Source organism: Rhopalosiphum maidis, chromosome 4 (genome assembly GCF_003676215.2).
Source record: "Rhopalosiphum maidis isolate BTI-1 chromosome 4, ASM367621v3, whole genome shotgun sequence".
In the NCBI taxonomy this organism is placed as follows: Eukaryota; Metazoa; Arthropoda; class Insecta; order Hemiptera; family Aphididae; genus Rhopalosiphum; species Rhopalosiphum maidis.
The window spans coordinates 36,749,890-36,773,977 of NC_040880.1; the positions used below are offsets into that span (position 1 = coordinate 36,749,890).

At 25.1% G+C, this 24,088-nt stretch overlaps 2 protein-coding genes across 2 annotated transcripts; both read left to right on the forward strand.

Moving 5' to 3' along the window:
• Positions 1–71: 71 nt before the first annotated feature.
• Positions 72–15,305, forward strand: LOC113560527 (cytochrome P450 4C1-like). The gene is made up of 11 exons (XM_026966495.1): positions 72–338; positions 9,845–9,951; positions 10,117–10,207; positions 10,299–10,487; positions 10,634–10,703; positions 10,774–10,900; positions 10,980–11,046; positions 12,830–13,011; positions 13,803–13,971; positions 14,072–14,251; positions 14,332–15,305. The coding sequence occupies exons 1-11, from the start codon at positions 152–154 to the stop codon at positions 14,490–14,492; spliced, it is 1,530 nt and encodes a 509-aa protein (XP_026822296.1). The 5' UTR covers positions 72–151; the 3' UTR covers positions 14,493–15,305.
• Positions 15,306–17,601: 2,296 nt separating this feature from the next.
• LOC113551259 (serine/threonine-protein phosphatase 2A 65 kDa regulatory subunit A alpha isoform) lies at positions 17,602–23,500 on the forward strand. Its single transcript, XM_026953401.1, has 11 exons — positions 17,602–17,880; positions 19,375–19,566; positions 19,644–19,863; positions 19,993–20,153; positions 20,222–20,377; positions 21,848–22,170; positions 22,257–22,374; positions 22,444–22,609; positions 22,792–22,946; positions 23,016–23,158; positions 23,238–23,500. Exons 1-11 carry the CDS (start codon positions 17,779–17,781, stop codon positions 23,347–23,349), a joined length of 1,848 nt encoding a protein of 615 aa, XP_026809202.1. The 5' UTR covers positions 17,602–17,778; the 3' UTR covers positions 23,350–23,500.
• Positions 23,501–24,088: the final 588 nt, after the last annotated feature.

The window sequence follows — 24,088 nt, forward strand, 5'->3', positions numbered from 1 at the left end:
TAATTAATATTATTTTAGGAGACAATCGTATTCGTAAACCATTTCAATTACTATAACACCATCAGCCTATTTATACGTAAGTCGTAGGTACCTTTTGTTGGTCCAATTTTATTTGAAATCTTTATTCTTTCGTCGTTATCTTACTAACATCATGACAATTTTTTTGTTATTGAGTTTATTATTGGTTTTTACAATTTTGATTTTGATATTCATAACGTGTTTCTGTGCTCGGAGACCCAAGGAACATTACCGTTTGTGCGCAAAATTACCATCCATACCACGAGGATACTTAACTGATTTAAAATTCTCTCATCGACTATCTACACTCAAGTCCAAAGGTTGGTTACTTATATTATAAAATTTATTGGTCAGTCTTTTTTACAATGTAATGCTGTTTTTTTTAAGTAGGTATTTGGAATTGGTTTACATTAAAAACATACCTATATATATATAATATATAATCATATAAGTATCAAGTATATCTATAATAATATATTCTAGAATAACCATTAATTCGTGTTTGCAAGTTTTCAACAAGTATACATATATATTATATATATTATATATTATTATTAGTTGATAAATTTGGAATGGAAATATAGTATTAATATTTTGTTAGAAAAATACTATAGATAACTTTATTGTATTAATTTATTTTACGATAGGTACAATCAGTATTAGCAAGCACATTAATATGGTACAATTAAATCTGCGAAAGTTTTGTTATAATAGTCCCTTTAAACAATCAAGAGAAATAACAAAGTTTTCTCTTAAATTAATTTATAATATTTTTTTTTTTTATTCTTTATTATTATATACACAATTTGTACTTCATGGGTACAATAGAGTATTAGCTGAGATAATATAATACATGAAAAGGCTTGATAAAAGCAGCCATCCAGTGATGACACTTAAATATTGAGGTTATAATTTATAATATTAAGACAAAACAACGGTTATTATAATGATGTTCAAATATGAACTTGTAAATTGTAATAAATTTAATATGCGTTTTTCTAATCACTTTATTATACTTAATTCCATTAAGTATTGTTATTGTGTGACTACAAATTTTGGGATTTTTCATACGGTATACGAGTTTTTTAAATACGATAGTTTTATTAGTTTTAACCTTAAAAATAATACATTATTGGATAGTAAATATTATTTGTATTTAATTGCTATTTAGATACATGTTTATATGTTTATAATTAAAATGTTTAAAATTGTTATAAGTTAGAACTTAAAATAAATAGTTTATATGGGATTTATACGTGAAGTGTCATAATAATTATTAAATATGTCTAATATCTGATCAATATAGAAGTGTTGTATATAACTTTTTAAGCATTTTTATTCTTATTAGCATAACTGATAAAATTTAAAATAATAATAGATATTTAAGAATGTATGATTAATTTTATTGTTGAGCCTTGACTCATTATTTCCATTTTAATATAGTTATATTTCTAAAAACCTAGTAGTAATTAGGTTGTTTCAAAAGCATTAGAATCCTATAATTAGCCACAAATTAGACCCAAACCCAACGTGTACCTAATTATCTACCTATAGCGTATTGTATTGTTTTATAATAAGTAAATAGGTATTCAATAATGTGTTTCTAATGTTTAAAAGCACCTACTTATTAGTTATTGTTGGTAAATACAAATTTGTATTGAACTAATTAATTAGTAAAACTAAATATTATAATAATTGACTTCACATTTTAATTTTAATGTATAATGTAATTTTAAACTTTAATATATCTTGCAAATTGCAATTTACTGTTAATATATAGATAATTTTTACAACTTTCTCTAAACTACATATCAAACAAAAACGTTTACACTGATTAATATAAGTTGTATTTAGTTTTAGTCTATATTTGATAAAAATATGATAACCTAATATCATAGATTGAATCGTAAGTGCGATTCTCGCAGTTAATTATACTAAGCAATGTTTTTCCTTTACGTTAGGTACTCCGTTGTATTAAACTCGTCAATCGTGATTATATATATATAATATATATTTATCTTTTTGGTAAAAACAGTAGAACCTATACTATTATTTACAACATTGTGTGTATCTACAGTATAATTGTATTATATTTAAAGTAAATACTTTTTTTAGAAAAAATATTTTTTAATCTTAAGAATTGAAAGGGTATTCGGGAGGTAGAAAAATGATCAATTTTATATTTTGAAGAGTCAAAAGTACCAAATACTTTTAAAAATGATGAGAATAAAAAAAAAATAATTGAACAATACGAAAATATATTTTATATAATACCTGCTGTTATCGTATTTTATTGATATATATGTTTTGACTTTTTTAGTAGTAATTAAAAAAATTGATAACCGTATATTTTTAAAATATTTTAGTTCTTTTTGAGACATCTATCGTTATTTTAAATTATCTACATTCTTAGTTATTTTATTATTTTGTTTAAAAAATGTTTGTTTCTTAATCAAATAACTGTAATATCTACATAAATAGGTTCTTCATAAGTTTTTTTAAAGCAATTCAAAACATGATAATAAGTAGGTACTATTATATAAATATATATATAATATTATGATATTATACATACTATTTATTAGGTGCCGTTATTTTACTAATATTATTACTACTATTTTTTTACTATTATAGTAAAATTATTGATAATAATACGAATATGATCATTTTTATATTTTTCTCTAACGGTTTAGTTGTGTTGTTGTAATTAATTAACTGATAGTAATATAATAAAATAAATATTAACCAATTTTTTTTATTAATCATAGAAATTTGAAACTATTTTGTATTAGGTACGTAAAAATTGATTTTCTTTACAAAATGATCGAAGTTTTAAAAATAGCTGAACAATTTTCAGCTATTTATTTCACCAACCTATTCATATAATATATTATTTATGCATAATAATTGACTTATACAAGCTATATGTATTAATACCTGCGTTGTTTTAGGAAAAAATTACCATATTAATATAAGAAAAATAAGTTGCTTCTTATATTATCTCCGCAATCCGCAGAATCATTTTTCGTGTAAAATAATTTAAGTATTATTGAATTCAAATGTTTAGACATTGATAGACTTCTACAGTAATCTATGTAATAATAAGGTATGCTCGAAATAACTGTAAAGTAGATAGAGTTTTTTCTTTGTATTATGTTATAAGCGGAATGATTACGAAGCGCAAGCTCCTTCATTTTTCAAGTGCATCTTATGGAAATACTTAACATTTATTATTATCTCAATTTGTACACCTATTTAAAAAATTATATCAAACATTATACTAATTTATCTTTTCCATACCATTTATAACTATTGAGGTAGCTTCTTATAGAAATAATGCAGACCTTATCAATACCCATATTACTTTACCTAGGTTTCAATGTAATCAGGTAAAACAAGACTCTGCCCAGAACAGGGGCGTAATTTCGGTTTTTTTTTCGGGTGTGCGAAGTATCAAACAGGCCATTTTGAAATTTTACCAGGCCATATAAAAATAGATATACTACGTAAATGTACATTATTCTGCTTCCAATTATCTCTATACATCATGGACCAAATCAATGCATTAACATAAATATTAAAAATCAATTTAAAAATAAAATACAATAAAAAATTATAGCACAATATTTGTTTATAACAAATGTAATTTAAAGTTGTAATCAAAATATTTAAAATACATTTTAATTTAAATCATATTAATAATCGTACATTATTTCATCAGGGTGCATGCCAATTGGAACTATTTTAAAAGCAAGGGGTGCAACCGCACACCGTGATCCCCCCCAAATGACGCCACGGGCCCAGAATAATTTTCGATAATAGTATCAAGTAACACTTTAATATAATTTCAATTTATTAAGAATTCGTGTTAACATTTTTGTTCCTACATGATAATTGATAAATTTAATATGTGTGTTGTGTATTTATTATAATATAGTTTTAGCGCTTTTAGTTGATCATACGATTTTACCACTTACCCGCGTAGTATATGTATATATAGTGCATACTTACGGCTACCGCCGTATGGTGTAAAGAATGTTATGTTGTATGTACATAATATAATTTACCATTATATAACTTTATTATTTTATAAGCATTTACTAAAATTTTGATTTAATGTGGTTAATCTTATAGACGTTTTTTTTACAAATGATTGATGAAAACAGAAGATTTTGATAAAATATTACACATACGTGTTAAAACTAAACGATATAAATATTTTTATTTTAAAACTTTCTCCTTTACAGTATAATGTAGAAACCTATATTATTATTTAAATTTTATATCTTATAAAAATCCGATTTAATAAAGGTACACGTAATCAGGTATTTTATTCTAATATTATAAATTTATGATTTTTAGATTCTAAGAAAAATGATTAATGTATTTGTTTAGGATGATATTTGATTTTAGATTCAAAGATTCAAGTTAAAAAAATAGAAAATTATAAATAATAGGTTCCTTAAACATTGTTCTTACAATAGTTCATTATAATCGGAAGTTCATATTAAGCACAATTATTATTTCCTAGACATCTGAAGTTCATATTTTGACAAAATTAGATACTTATTTAAGAAAAACAACGCTTTTCATCAAATTTCTTTAGTTATTAATCATTAACATTATTCGTGTTATTATTTTACATGTACAATTATATTTTTTAAATATTATGTCTAAATTTAAGCTATTTACATATTACACCATGAACCTATTCATGTCGTTTTACAGTAAGTCAGCATTTATTTCTAAGTTATATGCAAGAGTTATAACGAAAGTTTTTTTAACCTACCGAATATAATAGTGAGTATAGGTACTTCATTTTGTGAAAACCATTTCTATGATTGACTTACTCAACTCACCGCGATAGTGTGACATTCACAAAAAAAAAATATACATAGTTGTAAAACTAATACATTATTTACTTTACCCAGAGTCTAAAATGTCAGATGGCATGTATATAGGTAGTGACTAGTGAGGGTTGAACCCCAAAGTTTATTTTATGTTAAAATGTTTGGTAAAATAATACGTAGCTCCTCAGAATTTTAACTCTAGTTTAAGTGGTAAAAATTATATAAACACATACTTTTCGTAATCTCATTATATTTTATAATATTAAATACCTATACAGCGAGTACGTGTTTTTCCTCATTGGAATTCACAGTCACCTCTAATAACGTAACCTTTTAGAACTTTAAAAAATACAGAAAAATGTTAATAGTTCTGTATCAAAATAGTTATGTATTTAAAAATTTAAATAAATTAATATTATAAATAATAAAATAATAAAATAATACGAAGTAACTGAATATAGAGATTAATAGAAAAATATGTTTTTTATGTTTTTTTTTATAATATATAAAATATTATCATATTTTAGTATAGATACCTGAAATATCTAGTGTATATTTAATTTGAATTTAGTAATACGGTGTATTGGAAAATTATTAAAATCTTAAATTATGGTGATGGTATTAAATAGCTTGTTACCATTACTATTTTATTTGTACGGACTTCTTTTGATAAATTTGTAATCTATCAAATTTGAATTTCTTCTTTTGGCATTTTACAGTTATTATTAATGTTTTTTTTTTTAATAAGTTGTTACTACATTATTTGTTAGCACTTAACGAGAAGCTTAAATATTCAACTTAATTTTACTTTGGTATTAATATTTATAATATTTTAAAAGGCTCTACAGTATTAAAACCTTTTTAAAATATTAACTAGGTATAGGATTGCTTATTATATAAACATATTTATATTATTGTAATGTTTTTATTCACTTTTAAACATGTAAATAAATAAAAATTGTTTGTGACAAAAATCAATATGATCATAGAAGAATAATAATTTTATATTGACCTTGTATACTTGAATAACATTTAAAATAAAATATTATTTTTATACAAATTATGTTATAATTTATTTGTAATATTTTATTATTATAGTCACATACTTTGAGTTATTTTTATACTTCCTGTAAATTATAAGTTTTAACAATAGCTGATTCGATCAATATATTATTCAACAAATGTATGTAATTCCTCTTAAATAGTTCAATCTATCAAGAATGTACATAAAAATTATATATTTATATAATATATTGTAACAGTTTAAGTCTATAAGCCATAAGGAATTAAGGTAGGTACTAATGTTTAAATTATAATTGTACCTACCTATAGATAAATTCTATCTATCATTATCTACATTGACTTAAATTTAAAATAAAACTAATTTTGAAACTTATGTATTTGGTAAAATAGGAATGATGAGTTATACTTGGTATATCTTATAAAATAATATTTACATTAATAATTTAAATGAAATTTCAGAAATAATAAAAGTGTTATAAATTGAATCAAGACTACTGGTTTTGACCTTGGGACATCTTCGAGTAATGCATACAACTAAAAAAATAATCATATTAAAAATAACAATGAATAAATAACTCAAAAAATGTATATTAAACAAATATTCTTTAAGAATTCAAATAATTATAAAAATATAGTAAATATTAACATTTCACAGCAGTATTGGTATTGATAAGTTGATATAAGAAAAAAACAATTTATGTATTTTAAAATATGATTTATCAAATCCAATATAATGCAGTTTAATGTTAATATAGTAAGCAATATTTATAATTTATTGAATTATTGTATATTTACTAAGTATTAATTTGTGATGTGTTGATTAATTTTATTATTACTTATATAATATATTTATTTTTAATTAATTATATTACCCGTAAATGGCCCCTCCAAGGCCAAAATTCGTAGTTTTATACTATACTTTTGGATTTTGTGAAATTTTATTTCAATTATTTATACACATATTATTTTCTAAAATATATTTTGTGTTATTAAAATGAAAGAATATAAGATAGTCTAGCTAACACATAACATAATTTACTCGCACGGTGATTCACTAAGCATATTCACCACCAATTTTTCTTTTTAATAATGAATTATTCATATTCTAATTTTTGGAATTTTTAAATATATACAATGTCTTGTGAGGATTTACCCATTGCGATATTTGTTGAAATAATGGAGATATCATAGTTCTGTTTTTATAAGACTCACGAGGAAAATTAATAATAGTATTTCATGTTTGAATTTCATTTCATTTTTTTGTGATTTTTAACATTTTTTTTAGTTTCGAGAAAGATTATGAATTATTTAGTACCTACCATTTATTATTATCAAAACTAAAAAAAACTATTTACTATGATTATTTTACCACAAATAACTATGAGTGGTCCTATTCTATATAAAAACATTGTATAAACTAAATATTATTTCGTATTTTATTTTAGCTGAGAATACCTAGGTTAGGTATAATAGTAACCTACCTTCTATATTTCTCAAACACAGTATTATAGGTACACATATATTATATATTTTTTTATAATTATTGATGTTTACTACAAATTACAATGGAAAAAGGATTTTTATTTTTTTGAGATGCACACAAGGGCGACTGTTATTGTTATTTTTTTAGTTATGAACAGGACTCGGGACTTATAGCACTTAAAATCTTTAAAAAAAGCGCTTAAAAATATCATAATAAGCACTCAAATAAGCATTTAAAAAACTTAAATTTGAGCAAAAATATTTAATCAAAAAAAAAAAACTTTCTTTTTACATAATAAAGTACGTTCTAGACATCATTTTTAACTGTGCTAAAAATAATATAATTAAAGACTACAAAAAATATTGAAACGAAATGATTAGGGATAGTTTCTAACTAAAAATAAAAAAATAAAAAAAACTTAATCTTTATATTATAAAAAAATTAAACTTCACTTTAGAGACATTTTGCTATATAGTTTATAGATTTTCCGAGGAATTTTCTGAAAAAATCATAAAAAGTAGAAAAACTGGTCAAAAAATAAAAAAATAATCAAAAAAAACTAGAAATAATCATATTTTTAAAAAATCTTTCAAAATTTCATAATTGAACGTGTTTAATATGACATACACTTCCATAGAACTCTGCTACATTTTAAGTCAATCCATAAAAATAAGCAATTGCTTCAAGTCCCGAGGTTAGGTTTATGAATAATATATGTAAATTAATTTTTCTAATGATAATACTACATGTCTTATACTCGTACTTTATTGTTAATCGCTTACGGCCATACGTCGTAATACTATGTCGATCAATCAACTACTTATATTCTATATGTATATGTATGTATATCATGTAAATAAATATATTTATATGCCAGGGATGGCAAACCTTTTGAACACTACGTGCCCAAATTACCTTTTCTTTTTATTTGATTGTATAATTAATGTATTAGTATAAAAAGGTTAATTTAAGTACATAATAATAATAATTATAATAATATTGCTTTGTTAATTATTTATTTTGATGTGATTTTTGTTGTTGAACACTTGATGTAAATTCATTGATATTTGGTTTATAGTTAGTAACTTTTAATAAAGTACATGTAGCACTGCAAAAGTCATATGCTCAAAATATTTTTACCTATTACCTATATTATTAAATATTATATAATATATAATAGTAAAAATTTTCGCATGCCTACAACACTTTTCGCGTGCCATGAATTTTCCATCTCTGTTATATGCTATGAAAAGTTTTTATTTTATGATTGTCACCCTCCTAGGTTTTGATAGATGGGCGCTCTGAAATTTGGGAGAAATGATTACATACATTTCGTATGCAACCTTCTAGTTATGATAATTTGACAAAATATAAATGAAATGTTTATGTAATTATAAGCTATAGCCTAAAAAAAATTTTTTTTAAATTATTTTTCTATCCATAGATAAGAATTTTTTTCTCCTCCACAATAAACCTAAGTTTTTTATGACAATTATTTATTTTAAATTGTCTTTTTAACTTGTATAATTGTTTTAAATGCAAATAGTCTTAAATTTATTAAATATTAAAACTCGAAAATTATTGGTAATTATCAGTGTTACTATATATGGTCAAAATTAATTAATACTTACCTACATAAATATGAAAATAAACGAAAAAAATGTACCTATATGTGTTTTTGTCATATGTTTTCGGTTTATGTGGGCAATTTTTATTTTATCATAGTGTTAGGATTCACACATATGTATTTAAAAACGACTAATTTATTCGGGTTTGGTCGTATCCATGAGATTTTGTTTATCGAAAGTATAATAAAAAGCATTACCATTTAAACCTTAAAACCCTGGCATATTGTACCAAAAATAGCAAAAATTAGATTTCGTTGTTTCTATTGTTAAAAAGTTACAACGTTACTGCATATACGACCAGATTCGGCATAAAAAGGCGAACAATTTTGATGTAAGTTACATCTACCTAGCGGTAAAATTGTGAACTTCAGAATTCAGATGAAAAATAAACGACTGATAATGTTATTGTCGTGCAAAGTGAACAACTACCCTATTTATGTTACAACAATAACAATTTGATACTAATGATATTACTACCAATCTTAGGTAAAAAAAAAATACTATCTTGTTGTACTTTTTATCCAGAATATTTTAAACATAAGTATAGATTTTTAAGTATAATACTATTGAAATATATCATAAACTAATTTTGTGCCCAAATTAACCTTTAATCAACTTTTAGGGGTAGTTTCACTTGAATATTTTTTTAAATATTTTTCCCATCATCCTGGTGTATTTTTGCAATAAGTACATTTTATCGGAAAAAAATAAAATTCATGCAGAAAGGGATTTGTTGATGTGGGTAAACAAGGCTGGTACCAACGTGCCCACATTAAGCGGAATCCTATGTATAATATATTATTATATTAATATGTACATAACCCATGTTTTATTATTTTCAGATGTTTTGCCGTTTTTTAGTAGTATCTTAAAGCAGCATGGACCATTGGTACATATGAATATATTGGGTCATTCATACGTGTTGTTAAATGATCCAGACGACATAAAAGTACTTATTAATTTTTTTATTTTTAAAATTAATATTATATACACATCAGACTTAAAAATATCAAAATATGTTAGATGTAACTTAAACTTCAAAGAGTTAGCTTAGTTTTGTATAATTTATATTAAATTAATCAAATAATGAGGGTACCTACATAAATATTTACAGGCTTTATTATCCAGTCCACATCACATAAATAAAGGACCAGAATATGGAATGCTTAAGCCTTGGTTAAATAAAGGACTCCTAACAAGTGGAAGTAATTAAAAAAGAAAAGCACAAAGCTCATACAACTTTTGTACTTACATATATACTTTTAATAATTGATATATTATATACATTAAATATAGGTTTAAAATGGCAAACGAGAAGAAAACTGTTGACATATACATTTCATTTTAAAATATTGGAAACGTACATCCCTACGTTTAATAAACACGCTCAGTGCTTAACAAAAAAACTTGAAAATATGGCTAGTAACAATCAGCGTGTATCTATTTATACTTATATGACACTTTGTGCATTAGACATTGTTTGTGGTGAGTTTAAGACTTTACAATATAAAAAATAAATAAAATCAACCTTAAATACGATCGACGAGCTTCATATACTAATAATTATTATAATATGATTATTGGTTACACTATTAAAACTTAAAACCTATGTAAATATTTTATTGTTATAGATACAATAATGGGAACTGAATTGCGATCTCAGGAGGGTAAATCTATAGAATATGTCAAAGCAATAAATACGTATGTATAAATTTGAAAAAATAAAAATTGTGTTGATACTTAGGTACTTAAAATATTTTATTCATTTCAGAGTAACTGATATCATGATTAAACGAATATTCAAATTTTGGCTTTGGAATGAAAGTATTTTTAATCTGAGTCAAAATGGAAGAAATTTTAATAAATCGCTTAAGGTTTTACATACATTTACTGAAAACGTAAGAACAAATTTAAAATATGATATAATATTAGTTGAATAATAAAATAATATTTTTATGTACATATTTCAAATTTTAGGTGATCAAAGAAAAACGAGCTAAACTTGAATCGGTTAATTGTTTAGAAACTGAAGAATTAAGTTTTGGTAACTTATTAACCTTTCAAATTTTATAAAATACATAATGTCTTATAAAATATAATACTTAAGTTGATATAAATATTGATTAATAGTTAATATGTTATTAGTTGGGTACCTTATTAGAAGGGCCTGAGTTCTATGGTGTATTCGAAGGTGGGGAGCAATAAATGGAGCCAGTGGCATATATAGGAATTATTTTCACTGGCTGCATATACAAATGGAACATTCTTAAGGTGGCCGAGTGATTTTAGTTATGACATAAATAATACAAATAGAGGAATTTAAATTTATAAATATATATTTATTATTATATTATATATATATAATAATTAAGCATTTTTCAACATTTGATTAAATCTAAAATTGCACTAGGGACCTAGGCCTAGGAGGCCCCCTCTATATACACCACTGAGTAGAACCCCATTTGGAATTGAGCCTTGATTTTTTTTTTTTTGTGTATTTATTAAAATTATCTGTCACAATAAAATTACCATAAAATCATCATTATATAAAATAAAAATGAATATGACTGTGACTATGACTTAAAAAGTTATATATAAAAGCTATATATTATTCTGAACGCACAATTTGTAAAAAACTATAAATATTTATAAACACTATTTTATAAATAGAAAATTTAAGCTAAAATATTCAAAGATTAATGAGCTTATACACTTATAATTTTTCACGAATTATCATAAAAATGTGACAAAAGGACGTAACCGTTTAGACGTGGCCATTTGGAATTTAGACATGAGAACAATTGGACGTCAAAAAAAAATATATATATATGATATAAAATATTTAAATATGCATATTATTCATTATATAAAATTAAAAATATATTAAAAACAAATTTTTTATTTTAGTAGTTACGCCAACAATTAAAATACAATATAAAAAAAAAGTTATTTATACTAATTATATTTAATATAATACGCAAAAATGCATAATATATATACATAGATATTTATTGTTTAAAATATCTAAATGTTATTTTTAATGTCATAAACTCATAACTTTGAACAATTTTTAAAATACGTTTATCCGCGTCAATAAATTTCTTTAGTTTTTTTAGACTCTACCTGCTTTAAATTGGTTGTAAAATATATCTCACCCAGCTTTTACTTAGGATGTTGAACTTCCACTTCGATATTTAGCCGTCTTATTAGCTATTTCAGCATGGTTGTAATTCCTATCTTGGCCATTTTCATAGGTGTTAAATTCCAAATGTGTGGTGGGAATAATTGCTGTTCGACGACCTCTTCCGTTCAGTCCCTATTTTATTGTAAATTTTGCTATTACACAGTTTACCATTTTTTTTTTTTAAGAATATTTAGACAAATATTTTTAAGGGTTTTAGCGAGTAAACATAAACTTTTTTCGTATGTTTGTCATTCGTACACTGCACACAAAAATAGGTACTGCTTTCGTTTTTATTAACCCTTCCAACATAATTGTATGAAAAGAATGTGAGTTATGTGTAGTTACACTACATTAGTGTAACTAATGTAAAATTACATTTTTTATTTGTGTGTTATAATTTATAAATTGATAACTAGGTAATACTAAACAGAGGTCCATGTTAATTTGTTACATTTATTTGACTGTTATAACTGAACTGTAAGGTATAAAAAATAATACATTTATTTTTTTAGTTTAATTTAAATACAGTAATTAAATAATTAATAATTATAAGTATCTATAAAATATATAGACATTTATAGGTAATAATAGCTATTTAACTCAAAAGTATAGCATAATTAAATATCTGAGGGTTAAATTACAGGGAAAAAGCGAGTAGAATCATTTCTTGATCTTCTAATTGGAATATCAAAGCAAAATCCAGAAAAAATGACAGATTCCGATATCAGAGAAGAAGTTGATACATTTTTATTTGAGGGACATGACACATCGTCAACTGCCATGACAATGGTTTTCATACAATTGGGATTGCATCAAGACATTCAAGTAAATTATTTTAAGTTCTACAAGCTTTCTACCACAGTAGATTACGCTTGATAAACGTTTAACTTGGGCTCAACACATAAGTGAAAAAAGACTATCCCTAAACAATAGGCTACGTATGCTTAAACATTTAATTCGTAACAAGGTCACCCCTGCCAATATTAAACGTCTTATGTACAAATCCTTATTAAAACCTATGTAGACATACGGGCTCCAGTTATGGGGAAATCGGAAATGCTAAAAAGTACAATCTAAATAAGATACAAGCTTTTCAAAACATAACATTAAGAAAAATAGTAAATGCCCTTCCATGTATATCAAACCTTACTTTACACATAGATTGTAACCTAAAAACTATTCATAACGAAGCCAAACGTTTCTATAGAAAATTTCATCACCGTTTTTCTACTCATTCAAATCCACTCATCAAGAATTTATCATCCCTCAAAATCCCAGGTAGCCCTTCTAGGCGACTTTAACGTAATTTTTAACGCAGAGATCTATTACATTAAAAAAAAACGAATAAATAAACAAAAATTAAATCCCTCAGGATTTAAATTAAATTGAAAGTGTCATTACTGGGTGGCTTTTTTCCCCAAATTATGTATTTCATGCTCTATTATTTTTCTTTCTTTCTCTCTTAGCGCACATATACTCATTATGTTCATGATATGATATAGACTGTCTGTTTTCTTCTAAAAAAAAAAAAAAAAAAATGGATAAAAAAAAATTCTACAAACTTAACTTAATATATTATTCTTAATGATATTGTGTGAAATTAATCTATATTGTAGGACAATGTAAGGGAAGAATTATATTTAATATTTGGAAATAGCGATAGAGAAGCAACTATGGCAGATCTTAAATCTATGACGTATTTAGATCGAGTAATAAAGGAAACTATAAGACTATATCCAAGTGTTCCTGGTATTACCAGAAAGCTTAGACAACATCTTCAGATAAGTAAGTTGTGTATTTGTGTAATATTAATACAAATATACTTTGCAGAAACTTTCATAATTATCCTTTATTCTATATTTTAAAAATGCAATTACATTTTAAGGAGAGTATACAATTCCACCACAGTCAGTAGTTGTAGTAATACCATACTTACTTCATCGGGAGGAAAAACATTTTCCAAATCCTTTGGTATTTGATCCGGATAGATTTTTACCTGAAAAAAGTATCAATAGGCATCCTTATGCCTTCATACCATTTAGTGCTGGTCCAAGAAATTGTATTGGTAGTGATATTTATTCAAAATGTTGATAAATATAATTAAATTTTATTTTTTTTTTTAATATTACAAATTTTTATTTTTAGGACAAAAATTTGCCATGCATCAAATGAAAACTATAATATCGACTGTTGTAAGAAAGATGAAAATTGAAACATTAGGAAGTCAAGATGACATAAAAATAGGTGCACAGTTAATTTTGCGTCCAGAATCATTACCCGATATCAAACTAACTAAGATTAAATAATTTTTTTTGATCAATTCGAAAACTGAACTGTTGATTTTTATACTTCTATTATTTGATTTATTATAATATACAAAATATTACTATAGAAATAAGGACATATAAGCAGGGCTGAGTAAAATGCCCTAAAAAAGTATTTCGATGTAAGATAAATTTATTTTTAATACCTACCTAAGTATATATACTCTAATTATAAGTGTTAAAAACTTAAATTTTCGGTGAACAGAGATGTAGGTATAAAAGATACTACATGCCATTTTTAATGAGTTTTATTTAATATCTTAATTTTTATATATTATTTAAAATTAATGATATGTGCAAGATCAGTAAAACATTCATGTAATTGAGTTACCTTAGAATTAATAGAATAACCACAGAACCAGGATTATATTTTTCTACAATCTTGAAGTTGTAACCAATTTAAATTATTAGGATATAATTTATTAGTTATTTATATTTATAATAAATATTGTTGGATTTTCTCTAAAATTTACCACAAACTAAATATGTAGTGATGGTGAACAATACTACACGCCTATCACCAACTAACGTGATCTTCCTTTACTGGTATACGACTGACTTAACACTATTAAAAAATTATTAAATGGTTTATTGATTCACCAACTCGTTTATATTTTAATTAATTTTAGAGTTCCTTTTCAACCAAACTAACTCACCTAAACCGTCTTAATACTCCATTTTATATTCCTAGATACTCAACCAATTACATGTTAATTGAACTGATTCGTAGTCAATTAAAAAATGTATTCAGACCCCTCTTTTTTAGAAAAAGAATATATTTAATATTATTTTATTACTGCTATGTATGTATTTTATTTTATTTTATTTAAATTTTTTACTATTTATATATTATGTCTAATTTACATTTGTAAAAAAGGCTTGCCCGTAAATATACATAACAATTACAGTTTTAATATGTTTTGTGGTACTGATTTGATCCCAAAATTTTTATTGAACAAAATTTAAATAATAATAGGTGCCATGATATATTTATATTATAAATAATATAAATATTACCATTTGATGTTTATACTTATTTATTCAGCGGACCCCCCATTGAAATTTCAACGTTTACATTTTTTATGTGATTCAAATTTAATCTAATAAAACTTAAAATAAAATAATATTAATATTATAATTAATGTATTTTGAAATCTAAATAATTTGTGATTTGTTATTGTATTATTCGTATTTATCATATTAAACATAAATCATAAATAATATTATACATTTTGTCTGTGTGGCCTTTAACCCGAGACCTGTTTAAATTTTAAATTTTATTATGAATTCGAAAAGATAAAAAGGTAATACCAATGAACGTGACAAAAAAAAATCAAAAACGTTTCACACTACAGCTCAATCAAGTCAAAACGTATCAATTTTTTTTAAAAAATCAACAAATAACCCATATGTGTGTACTGTGTATTTAACTGTTATATACCTAAGGCACGGATGTTGTAGTACTAAAAAACTAGTAAAATTGATTGCAATACGCACTAAAATATACCAAAAATTGCATTAAAAATAATGTTTTGTTATAATTCATAAATTTAAGTTTATTTTTATTAATCATTAACTTATTGTGTATTTTATATTTCACTAACTCATTAGTAAAAAAACTATAAATAATATGTATACAAATATTGTTGCATTGAACTGTAAATATTATTTTTGTATAATTTTATCTGTACGCATTCCAAATACGAAAATCACAGTATAACGAAACCGATACGATTCTAAAATTAATCAAACTATCGTTTCGACTATACATTACAATAATATCAACAGACAATATTAAGTCATTTAAACTGCAATATGCATCAAAACATTATGTACTTCAGAATTAAAGCAATTTGACAATTTAATTTCATGACATTTTTATAAACCGTTTTTGATATTCTACAAGGCCGTAACTGGGGGGAGGGTCCAAGGATCCGGAGCCCCCTCTGAAATTTTTAAAAGTACAAATATTTTAGTGATGAATATAGCTTATTAACTATACATTTTCAACGTTTATATACAAAAAAAATTTTGGACCCCCCACCCGAAATTTTTTTTCAGTTATGGCCTTGATATTCTACTATCTTTTTCCTATTGGTCCAAATAACGTGATTAGTAAATTTGATAAATAGATACTAAACAAAATCTTAATAGTATTAAAAAGAAAATAACATAATATTGATAAAGCCTTTTTACACATGTTTAGGAAATATAAATTCTAAGGTTAAAGAAGTCGAACACCGTCTCAAGGCGACATAAACTCCATGCACTTATATAAGTTGATGATACATTATTAGATAATAGTTAATATAAATCAATCCCACTATTAAGTGACAGGTACTAAATTACCGTAAGTTAAATCATTGATTCTAATTTCTAAATACTAATATTTATAATCAATAGTTATATATTATACTACCTATATAATTTAGCCAAGGTAAGGATTGTCTAGAATATTTACCATTAAATTGTACGATGTGGACGAGTATTGAGAGCAATGAATCGAGATAATCGTCGTAGACCAAAAAAAATCGCGGAATAAATAAAATTAATAAATAATAATTATTATAGTAAGAATCTATCATCTATGACAGTTTGTCCTTAAAAAAATAGATTTTCTTAATTTTATTATTACAAGTAATGCATAAACTGTATTCTGAGCATGATTTAAGTTAAATATTAAAGAGAATCTTAAGTTTTAAATCGTAGTTTCAACTGTCAAGCTTATATGGACACCTAGTGCCCATATAACACGATATTGTTGACAGTTGACTCACGAATACGAGATAATTGTAATATTGTCAATCTTGACGAAATAAATTATTCAAGATACTTGATCATGGTTCGTGTTTGTAAATTAAATTGTTATTTAATATCGTCTGCTGAGAATGCTAAGATGATAAATTGATAATTGATAGCAGGCGCCAGGCAATCAACAGCCTTGCCAGTGTTATTGCCGCCTTGCACGGCTGTTTATTGTTATTGATCTCTCCCCCCCACCGACTTTCATCGAGAGGCCTTGTCTGACACCGTTTCCACCATGACAAATAACCTCAACCAGGCGAACCATAACCGAGCAGCAGGCGATGTCATTCCATGAAAAGGTTTAATCAAAATGGACGTCTCCCCTGTATCCCGTTTGTTTTGATTTTCGTCTAGGTACGGTGAATTTTCATAATTTTTTTCATTTTAGCGATTCGAATAGACAATTAAATATAAATTGGTCCTGTTGACGGTCAACAATTAGCGAATACTGTACAGACGACAAATGGCTGCAACTACATTGCCGTCCGGCGAGCCCGCACCTGAAGACACATCACTGTATCCGATTGCTGTGCTCATAGATGAATTAAAGAATGAAGACGTACAGGTACAGAATTTTACACTTTTTAAATTATAAATTTAAAAAGAAAACATAGGCAGTGATTGAAATGGAAAACAAATTAGAAAGGGAAAGTAAAAATATTAAAAAAATTTGGGTTATTGAAAATTTAAGTGTCGTATTGATTAGGATATAATTGTAAGGAGTACGCTAAAATAATTAAAAAAAAATAAGAAATGCTCAGTTTCCACATCACGCTTATAGATAGTTTCAATATCTTATATATTGTTTTGTATTTATTGATTGTGTCATCTATTCCAGTAACGGTTAAATCCAAATTCCGATAGAACATTTTTTATCGGTTATACACCCGTGGACAAAATGTGTCCCTAATATTTTATTTTGTTCTATCTCAGATATTCAGTTAAATTGGATTTGGTTTAAGGAGAATATTCAAATATAATTATGATCGGTGCCCTTACAGGTTAAATTTTAGTTTATCAATAATAGTAAATCCATTATCCATTATATTGGTTAATCATAGGAATAGGAAACAATGATTATTTTATTATTTGTTGGTATAATATTTTTCTAGGTATTCATGTTTTTTATTTGAGAAATGTATTAGTGAATGTGTTTTTAGCTCATTAACTATTTCATTGTAAAGATATACATTATATTACAGTAAATAGTCATTGGGCATACATTGAATCTTTGTACAATAGACAACCATTTATTTATATTTCTTAGCAAATGATACTATACTCTATCCAATTTGAAAATATGTTATGATCTGACAAAAATAAATTTTTTTGTGCATTCTCTTGTTATTTACAGCCATAGTAGATTCAGTGTTAATGGCAGTGTAATGCGAGTATACACAAAATTGACATGTTCTCTTGTTAGACTGAGTATATTATGTTATGATTTTAATATTTTAATTAAACTTTTATTATAGTTACTATTTAATGAGAGTGAATTTCTTATTTAAGCATATATTATTTTACTTATACAAATATATATGTATATATATTGTAACAATTATAATATAATATAAATACAATAGAGAAAACTAACATTTTTATTCTTTCCTTTTGAACATATTGAAAACTATTGTGATGAGCTTGTTACTTTGTAAACAAGTTAAATTGTATTTCTTATTTTAAGTTAAATTTTTATTTGTTGATTACTTAATTTTATATAGTAGATATGATAAATTATTACTATTATTAAATTTGATTTGACATGCATTGATTAAATAATTTTTTTACAAACTAATAATGTAAATCAGTTAATAAATTTTAAATTTGATTGTTTCTAATTTACCAAATTATTTAATTGAATTCAATGTTTATTTACTTCTACTGTTATTGTATTGATTACTGAATATTTTTATTGTCAATGAAAATGGTTTAGTATTGTAATAAAATTATTAATATATTTAATAAAATTTCATAATAATCTGATCAATGGGTCTATTTTTTAAACATATTATAATGCTATTTTTAATATTATGAACTAATTTATTTTCAAATTTAACAGTTACGTTTGAATTCTATCAAGAAACTTTCTACAATTGCTTTAGCACTTGGTGTTGAGCGTACTAGAGTAGAGCTTATTCCATTCTTAACTGAAACAATTTATGACGAAGATGAAGTTTTGTTAGCATTAGCTGAGCAATTGGGAAATTTTACCAATTATGTCGGAGGACCGGACTTTGCATATACACTATTGGTAATTTATTTAAAAACAAAATTATTTTTTTAAGTGCTAAATGTATTTGTTAATAAACTATGAAATATATTTTGTAGCCTCCCTTGGAATCATTGGCTACAGTTGAAGAAACAGTTGTTAGAGATAAGGCAGTTGAGTCACTGCGTCAAATAGCAGTGTTGCACTCACCGGCTGATCTTGAAAATCACTTTGTTAGTCTTGTTATTCGTTTAGCATCGGGTGACTGGTTTACATCACGTACATCTGCCTGTGGTTTATTTTCTGTTTGTTATTCCCGTGTCAATCCAATGATCAAATGTAAGTTCTATTATGTTAATATATGTGTATGTATTACCATTAATAAAAACATATAAAATGTATTAATCTACCAAATTTAACATTTTAAATAATTAAGGTTAAACTTCTTAATTATTTCATTGTCTATAGCTGAACTACGCAATTTCTTCCGTAATCTGTGTCAAGATGATACTCCTATGGTACGAAGAGCTGCTGCTGGAAAATTGGGTGAATTTGCAAAAGTTGTTGAATTGGATTCTTTAAAAAATGATCTTATACCTATGTTTTCATCACTTGCTCAAGATGAACAGGTACTTATTTATTTAGCTTTTATAAAATTAAATGTAATACACTTTTTAAAAATATTTTAATTATTCAGGATTCTGTTCGTCTTTTGGCTATTGAAGCTTGTGTTAGTATAGCTTCATTGCTTACACATGAAGATGTGAATGATTTAGTGATGCCAACTTTGCGCTTATGTACTTCTGATAGTTCTTGGAGAGTACGATATATGGTTGCTGATAAATTTACTGAGGTATTTATATAAAAAGTAGTCATATTGAATTATATATTTTTTCAACTTCTACAATTTTAGATATATTATTTAAACGTTTAAATATATTCTATTTTTATGTGGTCATAATTACTTTATTAACTATTATTCATCTATTTCATAGTTCTAAAGTACTTGTATATGTATAAATTAAATAAGTATTGAAATAGTATTAGACTACTTAAAAATATATTATAATTATGAATGGTTATCTATGGTGTCATTTCTCTTTTTTAACATTCTCCATAGTTAATAATATTCCTATAGATCTTATGACAGGTCCTGTTTATATTATGTATTGGAGCCAAGATAGAAGGAGTGATTAAGTGACTAAGTAACCTATGTGCAAATAGAGTTATATGATATAACTACAACAATATATAATTATAGTTTAGACCAGGGGTGGTGAACCTTTTTGGGGTCAAGTGCCAAATTTTCCCAATCAAGGTTTTGAAAATTTTTCACGTACCAAAGGAAATTCATTTTTCTAATGATAAAATAAAGTTACCGATTTATTATACATTATTTTACTAAGTAAGAACACATTTTGTTGGTAATTATAATTTTTTAAATGTATATAATTTGTTTCTTTCAATTGCTTTTAACTGTTAAAATCAAAACTTTATAAACAGCAAAATTTTTAATTATTTCACGTGCCATTGAAATTTAATCAACGTCCCACCTTTGGCACGCGTGCCGTAGGTTCTCACCACCCCTGGTTTATACTATCACTATAGCACCAGTACTCTATCATGGATCCGATTTGAATTCGCAGAGCCATTCTATGAATATTTCAGTATTTTATTATTGTATCAATTTTTTCTAGTCTAAAATGTTTCTTTTTACGTAAAGGTTAAACCATTTAAGTATATATACTTTATATTTTAAAATGCAACAGTTTTTTTATTTTTATAAAATTAAGTTTTTAAAAAAGTAAAATTAAGAGGACGTTTTACCCACATGTGTTGTCTTGTCTTACTTATGTAGATCATAGCAAATTTTTGTTCTGCAGAACACATTTTGTGATGTTAGCTTTAATATTAGAGTCAATTTACTTATTATCAAACTTAAAGAAAATAATGTTATCTAGGGCATCTCATAGGCTTTTATTGGTACTTTAATTTTTAAGCAAGTTACGAGCATTTTAAAGTTTTAATATTTTACATAACCAAAACTCACTTAAAAATTAAGATATCAATAAAAGCCTATGAGATGCCCTAGATAATATTCTTACCTTTAAATTTTATAACAAGGTAAATTTACTCTAATATTAAAGTTAACATTACAAAAAGTGTTCTGCTGAATGAAAATTTGCTATGATTTACATTAATAAGACAGAAACAACACATGCAGGTATAACATCCTCTTAAAAAAATTATTATAAGGTACTTATAATAATCAATACTAAATAATTAATCAAGTTATTGTTATATGATATAAAAATATTTTTAGTTACAAAAAGCTGTTGGACCTGAAATAACTCGTATTGATTTGGTACCAACTTTTCAATCATTGTTACGTGACACTGAGGCTGAAGTGAGAGCGGCAGCTGCTAATAAAGTGTGCGATTTTTGTCGTAATCTTTGTCCTCCTGTTGCTTCTGGTGCTTTATTGAATGATCCAAATGCTGCACAAACTTCAAACGCAGTTGATTCCATTATCATGACTTCAATTTTACCTGTCGTTAAAGGACTAGTTGCAGACACTAATCAACATGTCAAATCAGCTTTAGCTTCTGTAATAATGGGATTATCTCCAATTCTTGGAAAACAGAGGTAATCAATATACTAGTATTATATTATAATCAATACCCTATACTGTAGAGTCTACAGTTTTTAAACAAAATTTTGTTTTATTTTAGAACTCTTGATCATTTGTTACCACTATTTTTGACTCAGTTAAAAGATGAATGCCCTGAAGTACGTCTTAACATAATATCGAATTTGGATTGTGTTAATGAAGTTATTGGAATTCAACGGGTATTATGTTTATTTTTTATTTTTTGATTAAATTTTATATAGTTTTTTTTTTATTATTTAATGTTTTAGCTTTCCGAAACACTTTTACCTGCTATTGTTGAACTTGCTGAAGATCCTAAATGGCGGGTTCGTTTAGCAATAATTGAATACATGCCGTTATTAGCAAGTCAACTAGGTGTACAGTTCTTTGATGATAAACTCAATAGTTTGTGTATGACTTGGCTTACTGATCATGGTAAAAATTAAATATATATAAAAAATAATTAAGTTTTTATGATATGATTTATACTAAGTATCCATTATATAAATATAAATATTTTATATTGAACATTATGCAATTTTGCTCTTGAAATTTTCCCCTTTTTATGATTTGACTTTTGTTTTAAAATATTGTTTTATAATTCTTTTTACATTTAGTATATGCTATACGAGAAGCTGCTACATTAAATTTGAAAAAGTTGGTGGAGAAATTTGGTGCTGAGTGGGCTCAAACATCTGTTATACCAAAAGTCATAGTTATGGCGAGAGATCCAAATTATTTACACCGAATGACATTCTTGTTTTGCATTAATGTAAAGAAACTCAATTGTGTACTTAAATGTATTGCTTTTTAAACACAATAAATTTATTTTAATTTGTAGGAGCTTGCTGAAGTATGTGGCCCAGAAATAACTGCTAAGACAATGTTACCAACTGTATTATCAATGGCAAGTGATAGCGTGGCTAATGTACGTTTCAATGTAGCCAAGACACTTCAAAAAATTGGACCAATTGTTGCACAATCGTACGTATTTCTATCCAAATATATTAAAAATTACTGAAATATAAAAGTTAAGTTCTTTAAAATTAATTTTTGTTTTTAGTGCTGCGGTGAAATCTCAAATTAAACCAGTTTTGGATAAATTAAATACAGATACAGATGTAGATGTTAAATATTTTGCTGCAGAAGCTATGTCAATAATTGCGTGTAACTAATGTTTTTAATTGTTTATGTATATCACTCTTATCAGCGCCCAAATTAATTATTATAACATTGTTACAGCTTATGCATTTTTTCCCTTCCCACTTGGCATATGATTTTTTTTTTAACAGTTATATAAACATTATTATTATATTATAATTATAATTTTTGTAGATCATTTACTTAAAAACAAACAATATTATAATTGAATATATTTAAGTAAAATTATCATTATGAGTAGATAATAAAATATTAATATATAATGTTTTAATTAAAAATTTCATTTTACATATTAGTTGTCATTGAGAATTTTTGTTGATTTTACAGTCTCGACAAATTTTAATTTTAACTGCTGTATTTATAAATACCCAATAGAAACCTTAATCAACATGAACATTATATTTACAACTACTAATTAATAATTATATGTTATTTTTATTTAATTTGTATTAATTTTGTTGTATAAGTGCCTATTTATAGTAGTATCAAAAACTCAAAATATCTAACACATTTCAACTATTATCAACATTCCTATGTGGAAAATTGATTGAATACTATGAATTTGCTATATATTATTATTGTATAAGTTTAAATATTTAAAACTTGAAAATGTGAAAGTGATTTCATATAACTAATCTAGATAATACATCAATCTAGTAATATATTTAGATATATTATTTTTTTGTCCACCATTAAGAAATGTTGAAATTATATGTCCGACCTAAGCTAAAAATAGAACAAGGATCCTGAAAA